At 44.7% G+C, this 13,713-nt stretch overlaps 1 protein-coding gene across 23 annotated transcripts in view; it reads right to left on the bottom strand.

Moving 5' to 3' along the window:
• The window catches only part of DENND1A (DENN domain containing 1A), a 513,465-nt gene that overhangs the window by 262,617 nt on the left and 237,135 nt on the right, over positions 1 to 13,713 (bottom strand). For 22 of the 23 annotated variants that reach the window (XR_009251413.1, XM_058694192.1, XM_058694190.1 and 19 more), the window contains 2 exons: positions 5,906 to 5,975; positions 728 to 808 (listed from right to left, as the gene is read on the bottom strand). Coding sequence is in view for 21 of the 23 variants with exons in the window: in XM_058694192.1 (XP_058550175.1) it covers positions 728 to 808; positions 5,906 to 5,975 (151 nt within the window). In the remaining 2 variants the exon portion in view is untranslated. Of the gene's footprint in view, positions 1 to 727; positions 809 to 5,905; positions 5,976 to 13,713 lie in introns of those variants that run through there. The other variant, XM_058694196.1, reaches the window with a different exon arrangement.

Genomic DNA, 13,713 nt, shown 5'->3' with positions numbered 1-13,713 from the left:
ACTTCCCAGTGTGGAGGGTTTTCAGCTGAGCGCACCACACATCACGTAGCGTGTACTTAAAAGAGTTCAAAGAAACAATCATTCCTGTGGGCCAGGAACCATGCATGCTAGGCTCCCTCCATTCCTGTCCTTGAGGGGCTAGTGGCCGAGACCAGAGAACAGATGTGGTGTGACTAAACACTGCAAAGCGTACAAGATGCTCAGGGCAAAGAAGAAAACCTCGTCTAAGCCTTGCGGAGAGAAGGGAGGCAAGGGGAGGATTTCTCTATAAATAAAATCCAAGGTGAGTTCTGAAGGATAAATGTGGGTTACCTTAGTTAGGAGAAGAGAGGCAGTGTTGAGGGCTCAGGGGCGACAGCATGGGCTTCAGCAAAGGGGCATGCACAGCAATGATGAGAAGGGAAGGAAAGCATGAGGCAGGGGGCTGAGGAGGCAGGAAGGGGCCAGCCATCACATCCCAAGCCCAGCACCTGCCATCCAGGAGATGCTAGTGATGGGATGCCAACCAGGAAGAGGGGAGCCCTGGGGACACTTGGGACCCATTCCTCATGGAATCCCAAAGAAAGGGAAGAATTTTAACTCTCTGGCCTGTCTTGAGTCCAGAGGCTTCAGAGGCAGGGCTGGGGAAGGTGCAGACAACAAAAGACGATCCTGTTCGGCTAACTCCATCTTACTGTTAATGATGAAATGGTTTCTCGGCGATCGTTCATTTTCTGCCCCCACTTACCACGCTGAGATGAACAGACACTCCTGGGTCAGGAATGGGAAGTTTGTGCAGAGTTTCAAGAAGCTCATTCCACTGATTTTCCTGAAAGAAATAAAAAGCCTAAGTAACAAAAGCAAGGCTGGGCCCTCAGTCAGAGGCCAGCAGGGAGGTCTGGGCACACAGTGAGCTGGAGGCCCTCCTGACAGAGGGGGCTGGGGAGGTAGTGGCCGCAGCATAGAAACAGCCTTGATATTCAAGTAGGTTGGACAAAAGACACTGCTTTATGGCTCAATAGAAGAGCCAAACAGATCCTCCTACACCAAGTTTGACATTTTCTACTGAGTAAGACACCTACCATGACCGCCTTTTATGGATCATATACCATAAGCTCTCAGCAAACCTACCCTCTCAACTCCATAGCAACAACTTTTAAATGCAAACAATCCCAGCTTACAGGGCGGGGGTGGTTGGGAGAAACAACGACGACACTATAGATCTTGTCTTCATCATCATTACCCTCAATTAATTTTATTGAGTGCTCGCTAGATGTACACAGCAGCATCCAATTATGGAAAGTTAAAATGAACTACATACAACAGCATGCAATATAGTATGGTGGCTGTGCATTTTAATTAGTGAAATTGAGCCACAGAATGAAATACAAAGCAGTACAAATTATTCGATTGAGAACAGATTCACTTTTAAAATGCTCAAAAGAACACTGCTTATAGAATTATGCAAAAGCCATTTCTCCCACTCTGTGGAATTCTCTGTGCTGACAGAATAGTATTAAGCTTGCAGTTGTATCCATTTGTTACCTGTTTGATCCTCACAACTACCCCACTTCACAGATTGAAAACTGAGGCTCCGGAGGGTGCAACAACTTGGCTCAAGTCAGCCAGTTAGTAAGTTGCACAGCCAGGAGCCGCATGCAAGTTTTCTGTGTTCAAGCCCAGAGGCCTCTCCGCTGCTCTATGGCAGTCTTTGGAATAAACTTAAAGGAGAGGGAAAAGAGGATGAGTCCAGATCAAAAACCTGTTTCAGGGGCACCTGGGTGGCTCAGTCGGTTAAGCGTCTGACTTTGGCTCAGGTCATTATCTCGCGGTCCGTGAGTTCAAGCCCCATGTCAGGCTCTGTACTGACAGCTCACCTGGAGCCTGCTTCGGATTCTGTGTCTCGCTCTCTCTCTGCCCCTCCCTGACTCACACTCTGTCTCTCAAAAATGAATAAATGTTTTAAAAAAATTTTTTAAAAACCTGTTTCATTCCGAACTCTGATAAATCGTTCCAGTCTCTCACAGATAAATGAATGTGTGCACATGCACACGTTTACTTCTGGCCTGCAAAAAATCTCGAATTTACAGAGTAATTGTAAGACAGCAACTTTTTATTTCCTGAACTATGTACAAGTGAGTTGCTGACATTATTCCCCATCATCCATATATACAAAGGACATTCTCCTGTATAACCACAATTAATCATCAAAATCAGGAAATTAATATTGATAGAACATTCCCATCTAATTCTCAGATCTCATCAAGTTTTATAAATGTGCCCATAATGTCCTTGGTTAGCAAAATAATCCAATTCAGAATCACATGTTGCCTTTAGTTGTTAGGATTCTCTGGTCTTCATCAGTCTGGAACAGTTTGAGTCTTTCTTAGATTCATAGGCACTTGACAGTGAGTCCAGTCGTTCTGTGGAATAACTCTCAACTGTTTGATGTTTTCTATTGATTCAGACTTCAATTTGTTCCATGACTGATGATGTTCCACTTTGATCATTTCATTAATTCATCTGAAGTCTCTATTATGAAGGTACTCATTTTCCCTCTGTGTTTAGCAAGCATTTTGTGGAGTGATACTTTAGGTAAATATCCCCTTCCTAATCAAACTTTTAATTTGTCTATTTACATACACACACACGTAAGGACACACAGTTTCCTATTTTACTCAATGACTGCAATCCTTTGCTATTGCTATTTGTTTTGATGCTTGAAATTGTCCCAGATCGGACCAGTGGGAACCTATTATGTCTTTCAAGCTCACTTTTTTGGTCTTTCTGACATGTCCCCATCATGTTTTGAGCATTTCCTTTGAGCACTTTTTGGCACAAAAAGATATTCCAGGCTCATTTTATACTTTCCCTGCTCCAGCCCTGGAATTAGACATTTCTTCAGAGTTCTGGCTCCTTTTAGTGGAAAATGTTATTTAGAAACCACAATTTACACACTAGGTGTGCTCACTGCTACTTGGGTATTGTTAATCCCAGACCCTCTTAGTGGTCAGAGCCAGAGAATATACCACACACAGAGAGATCCACAATATACACATCTTTATTGATTTCTATATCTACCACATATATCAAAAGCCATAGGGTTCATACTAATGGGTCTAATTCCAATCCAACATAGGAATCCTTCTAGTTTCCTTCCTTTTCATATTTGTAACTAAATTCCACAGAAGTGAACAACCGATCCTATTTTCTTAATATACTTACTAATTTGTATGTAACCTATCTTTTACGGCTGACCCTATCCACCCAGGGGCCCTTCTTGCCCTGCTTGAATATGGCTATCCAGTGCTAGGCCACCACTGTTCACTCTTTCCCAACAAAAAAGCCCTCCCCACCCTGGGTTCCAACCCTCCAGTGCTGGGCCACTGCCATCTCCTTTCCTTTGTGGATCCCTCTAGATCCTCCCAGCATTCGGATATCTGCTGCCAAGCCACTGCCACCACTATCCCACGTAATGAACCGTTTCATCCCTCAGGCTCCAACACTCTCAACCAGGCTGCTCTCTGGCTCAGATGCCCTCTTCAACCCCTGCCAACTCTTCCACAGGGATGCCCTCCATGCCCCATCCACAGTCTGATAACCAAAAATAACCAAAAAGGGTCAGCGACCCAGACAGACACCCTCATCATGTAGCTGAGGTTCCAACACTCCACTCTGAGCCATCATGGTCACCAGCCACACCTAAGCCCCCCAGCTGAAGCCTAACTTCCTAGTGACTTTTGGATTTGGGGAGGGGATTCTGTTCTTTTAATAAAAGCTCTTCCTCCCCGTTCTAATCTGATAACCCATGGCTTGCCGACAAGTAAGCCAGTTGTACACAGATTCCCTTTCATCTGCGTCATAGTTCCTTTAACCAGAAAGAATTTAACAGAAAGAGTATTAGGTACAGTGGAAAGAGACTCCACTAAAACACATCACTGATCTCAACTCTTCACTCCAAGAGGCAGGGTCCTTCCTGGGGCAATGGCCCAGAGGACTGGTACACCAATTTTACAGGGCAATAATCCTATCTTCTCCTACATGTGGGTTGTGCACACCCAATCTTTCCTGTATCACAAGACATGTTTTTAAAAGTCCATTATGTTTTGACTGGAGCATGAATATGGAAGAAAAAAAATTACATGAGTCAGTCTCCAATTCTAAGACTGTTAAGAGCTTACATGTGATGCCATTCTATTTACTGAAGACATCTTTCAAATTTGAGTGAAAACCTGAATGTTTGAGTGAAGTGAATTGTGAACAGAAATCGATGAAGAGACCCAAGATGGCCTCTGAATTCATTCGTTAAAGAATAAATCACTTCCTGTGTGACAGAATTCCCTGATACCTAAGCACCCTTTCAGAGTCATTTCTATTAGTTATTCCTTCTGTTTACTGTGGCCTCTGGAATATATTGCTGGCGAGTAAATCTAACTTGAAGGAAAGATTTTATTACACACACAATTTCTACTTTTTCTCCAAAACAGCATTTCCTAAGGTATGTTCCAGGCAACACTAGTATCTCAGAATATTATTATTTGTCATGGAATAAAAAGGGTTTGGGGCCAAACAGGATGGGAAGTACTGAGTAACATACATTTCTCCACTGCAGGACCTTCTCAGAACCACCAGGACATGAATCTTAAGGAGACAAAAATGAAACACAACGTTCCCTCTCCCCAACCGCAGTATTACTGAACTACGGCACCTTTTTGCATGGACCATTTCTCAGAACTAATGTTCTGTGGAAAGTATGGGGGGAAAAAATTTCTGTAGCATTGAATAATAACGTATCACCAATTAAAAAATCTTACGCCACTTACAAAAAGGAGTATGTAAGAGGTTAGATATATGGACAAACATCCAACTCACTAATAATCAAAGAAATGTAATGAAAACAGTGGGACTATTCACTTATCAGATAAACAGTGAATTCAACCAACGATACTGGTGAGAGCTTGGTGACCAGGCATTCCTGTATGTTGGCAGCAAAGGGTATCTATTAAGAAACTGGTACAATTCTTTTGGAAAACAGTTTGGCAAATAGTTTTTAAATGTTTATGTGCATTGCCCTTAAAAGGACCCATCTGAGATTCTCCTCTTAAGTAAATAATCCAAAATGAAGGAAATGCCTTATATTCAAAGATGCTAATGGCTAATGGCTTACGCCGGGGGGGGGGGGATCCCAAGTAATAAAAACTCCCAACAGTAGGGAAATGCTTCCAAGGTCCATAATAAAATGCCATGCAGCCATGAAAAATATTCACAATGTTTTTACTAGCATGGGGAAATGCTTCTGTCGTATTGCACCTGAAAACTGTGAGCTATGAAAGTCTAAACACAGCTCCCGTCGACCCTTCACATCCATAGAAGACCTTCAGCCTATCATTTCTTCCAGAAGTACAATAAGGTACAGGTAACTTTTTAAGTAATTCCAAGACCCTTAGAGAAGTTACTGAAAGAACACAACAAAGCCTTATGGAAATGGGAACTTGGGACAGGTGGCTAGGTCACTTGCCAGTTAAGTGTTTTATTCACAGATCCGAGCCCTGCAAGCATGACATGAGCAATTCAAATTCAGCAAAATTATAATTTAATACATGTCATGAACTTTAAGGGCTGCTTGGGAATATCAGATATTGTGAATATTAACTCTGAATGCTAAAGGTCTATTTATTTTTTAACTCAAAAAGCAAAGGAAGAAACATCTCCAAATACTAGCAATTCTTATTTTAGGGAGGGCGGTTAGGGGGACATATTAGGAGTCATTTTCTCTTCCTTCCTAGTTCCCGAATTTCCCAAACATTCTATAATGGGCATGCATTACTTTTTGGTAAACATTTTGGCGACACATAAGGCATGTATTACTTTAATAATCAAAATTTTAAAGTTACTTGCTAAAAAGAATAAAATATAAGGTAAATACCTGGCCTTTTGTCGTGTAATCCGCCAAGATGTTAAGCAGCTTATAAAATACTTCGAACCAGGGGAGATAGCTGCGGAAAGAAGGGCAGAAACACGAACTATTAGTATGCAGGTCAAAAACTTTAACCAGGAGCTAATGCAAGACTGGTAGGTTTCAGATTTTCTTCTACATCCTGAAAGAGGCTTCCCGTCATAGGTTCCTGGAAACACAGACCAGTAGAATGCTAATTATTTCTGGGATTTAAAAAAATTGTCTATGTAAGGTAGAGGATTGAATGTCCATTATAAATTATTCCCATGCCTCAGAGCTAGAACAGGTTCACAGAGAAGAAATTCAAAGCAGACTCTGCTATCAGGAACCATCTCTGAATAGGCCCCCAGGCCTCTCCCACCACACTCGCCCTTTCCAGGAAAGCCCCTAATCAAGTGCCCGTGACTGGACACACACGGACACACAAGCAAACACACAGCACTTCCCCTGCTACTTTGGTGTCCCAAAGGCCCCATGAGCCCGAAACCAGTCATAACATTAAATCAGACGCTGCACCTGTACCGCATGCCCTCCATACTTATACTGCAGGACCAGTTCTAATTCTGTCCCCACTGGCCTCCGCTGGGTCCTCACCATGCTGCTCCTTCACCCTGAGGACAGTCTGGTCCTGACCTGACTGTACCCTCTGTGGGGCTTCAAGAATGCTCCTTCCAAAATGCACATCTAAGTGGCACGCTGACCCAGCTCCTGCAGTGGTGCCCCATCACTACCGGACTTTTTAGGTTGATGTTGGAGACTCTTCACTGTCAGGTCCTCGACTATCTCTCTGGCTGCCCTCTCCACCTCCCCACATGCACTCTTCTCTCACTGCAGCCTCCCTCTGAGAATGGCCAGGCATCCTGAAACCTGCCCGAGCTTGCAGACACTTGGCCCTTCCCTCCCTCTGACCTTCATGGTCTACTCTAGCGGGTTTCCACTCACCCTCCTGATGTTCCCCCTTGCACGTCCCGTTCCCACCCCTGATGTCCTAATTCCCTCTTCTCTGTGCTGCCCGGTCACATGCATATTCCCGTTATAACATTCCACACGCCATTTGGCACTCAATGGCCTGTCTGTCTTGCTAACACACTGTGCACAGACAGGAAGGATCACATCTTTCTTCACTTTGTCTTTCCAGGGCCAAGCATGGAGCCCAGCGCTTGGTGTTGACTGAACAAACAGAACTATACAAAGACTACGAGCAAAAAGCACGTTAATGTTACAGAATTGTTGTTGAACGATCCCCCCCGCCCACCCCCCGCTTCCCAAGAAGCGTTGTCACTTCGTCGAAATGGCTTTGTTTTCCATACGAGACTTTTCCAAAGTGACAGAGAGTCAAAGGAGGAGAGTGGCGTACCAGGCAAGCTCTCGCTGTCCTGCTCACGTCCGCCCTGCTTAGCTCACAGGGTCTGTTCCTGATAGAGCTGGACGCGCAGAGAGCGCTGATCCTGCCGGCGGAGGGAACTCAGCACCCCGTACAGATTACCAGCTGTACGGCCGAGGGTAATAGATGAAGTGAGAGGCAATCCAGGGGACAGATAAAGTGCACAGTTCTCCATCATTAACGTCTGTCTGAAGCCAGCACATGCTACTGTAAAATTTAAGTAGCTTATCAAAATATACTGATAAGCAACTTAACTTTTCGCTTCTATGACAGTATTATCACTTCTGTTAATATGTTTCAATCAGCCCTGGCAGCTGCATATTGACTATTACACAGCAAATGACTGCTGCCACTTTACGCAGCATTTACTTTGGCAGAGCAATGTAAACATTCAAGAGGGATTAGGGAGGAGATAAGTTTCTCCCTTCCTATTCTGTTAAATAAACCTCGGCTGAGTTAAAAGCCATTATAGTGGGAACAATAAATCCCCTCAGACGAAAACTCTTGCCCAGATTAGAGGACTCTTAGTAAACAAATTCAACCAAGGCTTACAATTTTTTTTTTTTTTTTTATCCCTTGAAAGAAAAAATGCCACTAGTTAAATCCAGCAACTCCAAGTCAGGAAGGAAGGGGGGGGGGCGGGGGTAGGAAAGGAAGAAGAGAAAATATTTTCTCGCAAGGAAACCACAGCCTCAAGTAAATGAGAGAAAAGCTGAAGTCATTTTAGGAATGCTTGATGAAGTGATGGGGCAGGCCGGATTCTCTGGGAAGTCAGGACTGCAGTATACGTGCAAGAGGCTTTTGCCGCTAGGTTCGTCTGATCAACGAGCACGGGCCCTGACCCTCAAGCCTCTACGTGCTCCGCTGCTAGGGGACGTGGCCAGGCAGCACCCAGCTTCTCACGCTGGGCCTCCACCTCACCGAATCAATTCTTCTTGGCTACACTAAGCAGAACCCTCAGTCCTGGGAGGTTTTGCAGTTACCCTGGAGATCAGCCATTTCTTTCTCCCTCTGGCCTGACCGGACACAACTGTTCCCCACATGTTGTCCCCTGTTCACTGACAGATGAATATCCAGTGATGGCAGTGTTAAGGTCTTGAAACCAAAACCCAGCTGTCTTCTTCTTCAAAGGATCCCTCTTTTCCCCTGTTGGGAGGCCAGGGTTCACAGCTGAACTTTATCCAGTGGCGTTTCCTGTATCGCTTCATTAGTGCTGGCACAACGGCTTTGCATGGCCTGCGAGGTTGCAGGTGAGGATATGGAGACCCTCCACTCCATTCTGTGCGTGTCTGTCATCATGGAGTAAACACTACTTCCCGGTCCAGATACAGGAAACAAACACTCCATTACACTGTTTGTCCCTAGACATCTAAAGCAGTTCCAAACATCCCTGGGTCTGCTCTGCTTGCTACCTTTATGCAACTGCTCGAGTCTGCGATGCAGAGCATCACTGTGCGGTGGGCTCAGTCCAAGGCCAGGGCACAATCGCCAGAGGACAAAGGGTCCCTGTATTCAGGAAGGCCATGGTCCTAGTAGGGAAGAGAGACGTACACAACAAAATAGTTTGGGTAGGGGGAGCTGGAATTCTTTTCCCAGGGCTTTATTTAGCTCACACTTTGGATCAATTTATAAAGCTATCATAACCAACCAGCAGAGCCTCGATGGGACAAAGCCAAAACAGGACAAGCTCGCTTCCAAGGCACTGGCCATGATCCATGCTTCTCTCACCAAACTGTGGCTCAGGTAACTTTGTCCCTGAGGCTCTGCCGTCACTCCCTGGCCTAACAGTCAAATGGACAACAGGCTCTTGTTTTGTGTGAAGCAATACAGAGCCTTAAACTTGAGAATTCAGGTAGTAGCCGAGTATTCCTACATACACGGCCTCACTGACATGGGGCTATCACAGGCCCTGGTAGGATGTGCAGGGGTAGGTTCCAGAGACCGTGCTTAGAGTCAAATGGCCCACAGTAAAAATCACCTGTAAAAGTCCTTAAATTGCCCCCAACATAGAGCAGACATGGTTTTGTAGACACCAAGTAGCCGGCCTGAGTTTGGGGGACACGGTGAATGAAAACTCTGTTCCAATCTGTCAGCTTGGAGAGCTGCTTACCCTCCGGCTGAACTCAGGAACCAAGTCCAACTGAGGACAGATGACTTACTTTTCTAATCTCGCTCCACTGAATGGACTGTCAGGATAATCGTTCCCACTGTTTTGTGTGTGTACACGTGTCTAAGTGACCTTGTGTAAGTGTATGTATGATGGGATTCCACGCCAGTGTCGTTAAGCATTTAGATAGAAAGCCATCACAAATTTGAAACAGCTCTCCCCACATCTCTTGCTAATAGTTCAGTTCAGAGACATCAGACGAGCTCAAACAAGGCAGGGGTGTGCGTGATAGGGAGCAACAGAGGCAGCCACTGACCAAGGTGAGGAAGGTGGCCACCTGAGAGAGCAAAAGCTGTGAGCAGGAGGTCAGAGTTCAAGCGTGAGGAGGAGGGGAAGGAGGAGAGCCTCCTTCAGGGGCAACCCGGCACAGAGTGCTGGGGTCTGAGTGGGGTGAGGAGGGTTCCCTGGCAAGGGAAAGGCAGGGCTCCAGCAAGATAAGAAGAGCATCCACGCAGAAGGTGGCCTGGCTTGGAATGTCAGCACTCAAGAGGGGGTAAAGATTTAAGTAGGGGCAAAGGCCTGGTACTGGTAGGAAAGCATCTAGGTCAAGAGAAAGAGGTTGGCTAGACTGGTATTGGAACCTAAGAGGAGCGAAAAAAGCATCTGGAAGGCAGTTCAGTGTGGGGTGGCAGAGCCTAACTGGGTAGGAGGGCTTCCATGAAGGGTGGTGAGGCAGAGCCCAAGCAGTCGAGAAGAATGTCTATGGTAGGAAGAGGCGGCAGTGCCTCAGAGGTCAGAGCCCAAACAGAATAGCCCTGCCTAAGATGTCAGAGTCCAAGTGGGGTGAGGAGGGCGGCCACGGAGGAAAGGACCTGCAGCGGAGCGAGTCCGATCAAGTATGTAAATGCATAATGGAAACCATTACTACTATCAGAGAAGAGAGTTACAAATATGGACCAGGAAAAAACAAGAATGAACCTATGGTGTCACGTTGGAATTCGATGAAACTGTGTGAAATCATGGAGACAGATAAAATGAGCAGAAAGACAAATGTATGTGTGTACATAATGTGCATATACACCTTATATGTACATATATTCTCTAGCTCTAGCCACTGAGGGGGCATGGAAGCAGAGACACCCCAATTACGATGAGCATGCTTAGTGTCCAGGTCTTGGTTTCTAAGGACCATCTGCCACAAAAAGGAACCAGAGCTCCTTGAAGAAATGTCTGACTCCAAGGCTGGGGCTGGGAAATATCTTGTTGTACTAGAAAAAAGGCAGTGCTCAACACGTGATCAGGACATGCCGACAGGACACAAAAGCCAGTTGGGGGAGGGGGGTTCTGGCCGACAAAATCTGTGACAATCTGAGCACCAAAACAAAATATGATAGAAAGAGATAATAGAACAATAAATAAATTAGGAAATCGTGAGTCTGGGCTAATAGGAATAAATGAATTGAAAGTTTGATGAGGATGAGAGAAGATGAGGATATTCACAATACACTTTTGAACTACAAAGGGAAAAAGAAGGAAAAAGCCTGGGCGACATGACCTCAATCAAGTAACGGGACGAACTGAACTGGTGTATCAACTGGCAGAATGCAATGAAACAGGACAGAATACTTCCATCACGTTCTAGGCACGGAAGGAAGAAAAATCAGATAAATCCAAATTGAGGGACCTTCTACAAGCTAACAGCCAAATGTCAAGTTCACAGAAGCGTAGGAAATGTTGAGGAGCTCTTCCAGAGTAAGACAACGAGAGAGGCACGAAACTAAATGCAACACGTGATTCTAACTACAGCTTGCGTCTCCACGTATACAGGTGGTCCAAGTATTACATGGCAGCACTGTATCAAAACCAATACTAATTTCCTGATTGTGATGATTATAATGTAGTTATGTAAAAGAATGTGTCCTTCTTAAAAAATACACTAAGGTATTTGGGGGCTACTGGGTATTATTTTGGCAACATCTCTCATATGGAGCATTTGTGTCGTATTCACAACTTTTCTGTATGTTATTGTTTCAAAATTGTAATAAAATGGAGAGGAGAGAATCGAAAAGGTCTTTTGTATCATCAGAAATACTGTAAGTAGGGGCACCTGGGTGGCTCTGTTGGTTAAGTGTCCAGTTTCAGTTCAGGACATGATCTCAGGGCTGGTGAGTTCAAGCCCCGCATCAGGCTCTGCACTGACAGTGTGAAGCCTGCCTGGGATATCCATCCTTCCATCCTTCCATCCTTCCGTTCCTTCTTTCCTTCCTTCCTTCTCTTTCTTTCTCTCTCTCTCAAAATAAACAAACGTTTTAAAAACATAGCATATGTAGACCAATTAGAGCATACAGAATAATCATATGAGCTAGGAAAATAAAAAATCTAAAACCATGGCTATCGCGGGGAGCATGCAATAGAGAGAACAGCTGCTTGCAATGGGGGAAGTCAATCCCCAGGGCACAGAGAAGGTTGAGCAACAGCTAAGTTTTCAAGAAGTCGTTCTCCACGTACGGGAGGAAGGCTGGCAGGGGCGGGGATAAAGAGCATTAGAGACAGAAAAAAATCTCAAGAGCAATGACTCTCAGCCTTGTCCCTCAGGGCCCGATTGGAGACCTGTGCGCAGCTGGAGGAGCCAGAGAAAAGGGGGTGCTGGCTGCAGGACCCAAGGCAAGGTAGGGGTCAAAAAAGCCAGACTCCAGAGGGCCTGTCACATGCCGAACTGATGGGCCTCCCCTTCATCCCTTCATTCTGTTATCACTGGGAAACCAAAGCGACAATTAAAGAGAAGTAACAGTCTGAGGATGAGTATTTAGAACTAGGTGGAGAGTGATGGTTTCCCCCTCGGCACGGTCCAGTGGATCTCAGCCTGCCCAGATCATGTCCACTTTGTTACCCAAAAGTCTTTGATAATCTAGTTATATACCTAATTTTTAAGACAAGAGGATGTTTGGGCTCTAATATAAATAATAAAAAGTACTTTATAATAAAATTTTAACATTTAAACACTAAGACACCATTATATTAGAAATACAATGAAGTAGCACCTCCCTGAGCACTCTACAGCTGCTTTAACTGACGTCTGCAATGAACTTAACGCTAAAAAGAGTGACACAATTGAATTGAATATGCTCTTCAATTTTTCTCAGTGATTTCCACTGCCTAAGGAGTTTGTAAAACTCCACGTTGGGTACTTGAAGAGAAGAGACATATCCCTCTTTTCCCCTGTTTCCTGTCAGATGTTGCCAAGATTCATCGGATGACAAAGCACCCTTTGGTTAAGGCTATCTGGCATTCAGTATCTAAAGTTTTCAAAAAACCACCCCCGGCCCACAATTAAGGAAAAAAAAAAAAAAATGCAGAGCAGCGCGGCATGTGCTGGAGAGAAATAACCCTGGGTCAATCTCCGTTCTGAAACTTTCTAGCTGTGCTGCCTCAGGAAAGCAATCTCTTGAAGACTCAGTTTCTTCTTCCATAAGAAGATATACGCCACCTAACGAATTTAACTGAGGGATGCAGACGCACCCAAGTCTGGTGCCTGGAATCTCTACCTAACGTTCTCGCCAATCTCAGCTTTGAGAAGCTCTTTTTGATTCTGTCTGGGGCAGAGGTGCCTTCAGGACTCTGTACAGGAAATCCTCATGCCCTGCAGTCACGAGAGTGAATAGGAGAGCATGAGCCGTTACGAGGGGAAAAACCAATGATGTGGCCACTTAAACCAGTAAGTCCCCACTCGCCCCTTCTGGTTTGACATAGTATCTATCCCTGCTCCTCTGTCAGGGTCTTGGTGGCCAAACATCTACGATAAAATGTAAATAAAACCACACCCATTGCAAAGGATGCAGGATTTCATGAAGCCCTGGTTTAAGATGCTGGCCACGTGCTTGGATTTGAGGAAAGTAACCCACAAATGAAGACGTGGGAGCTTCAGACCAGATAACAAGGGACAAAGAGAAAAGTCAAGAAAAGCAAGGATGGAGGCACCACAGTCACATCAAAAGAAGATGAATTCAATATCAAAAGATTAAGAGAGGCCTTGGGGAAATTGATAAAGTCGTCAAATACTTTTGGAAAAATGGCTTTTTATGACTATGCTGAGAAAGTCAAACATAGAGTGTCATTTTGTCAGAAAAATCACAACCTTTCCCCTAAAAAAACAAAACAAAACAAAAAACCATTGTGGACTCATTACTCTTTCTAAGAAAGAATGTATCATTGGTATAAAAGCTAGGTTTTGCCAAACTCAATTTATTTCCAAAATTTGCGTTTCATTTCTTTCTAGATAAAATCCTA

The sequence above is a fragment of the Neofelis nebulosa genome, chromosome 12 (assembly GCF_028018385.1).
Source record: "Neofelis nebulosa isolate mNeoNeb1 chromosome 12, mNeoNeb1.pri, whole genome shotgun sequence".
NCBI classification, from domain to species: Eukaryota; Metazoa; Chordata; class Mammalia; order Carnivora; family Felidae; genus Neofelis; species Neofelis nebulosa.
This window is presented reverse-complemented; position numbering and strand designations above follow the sequence as displayed.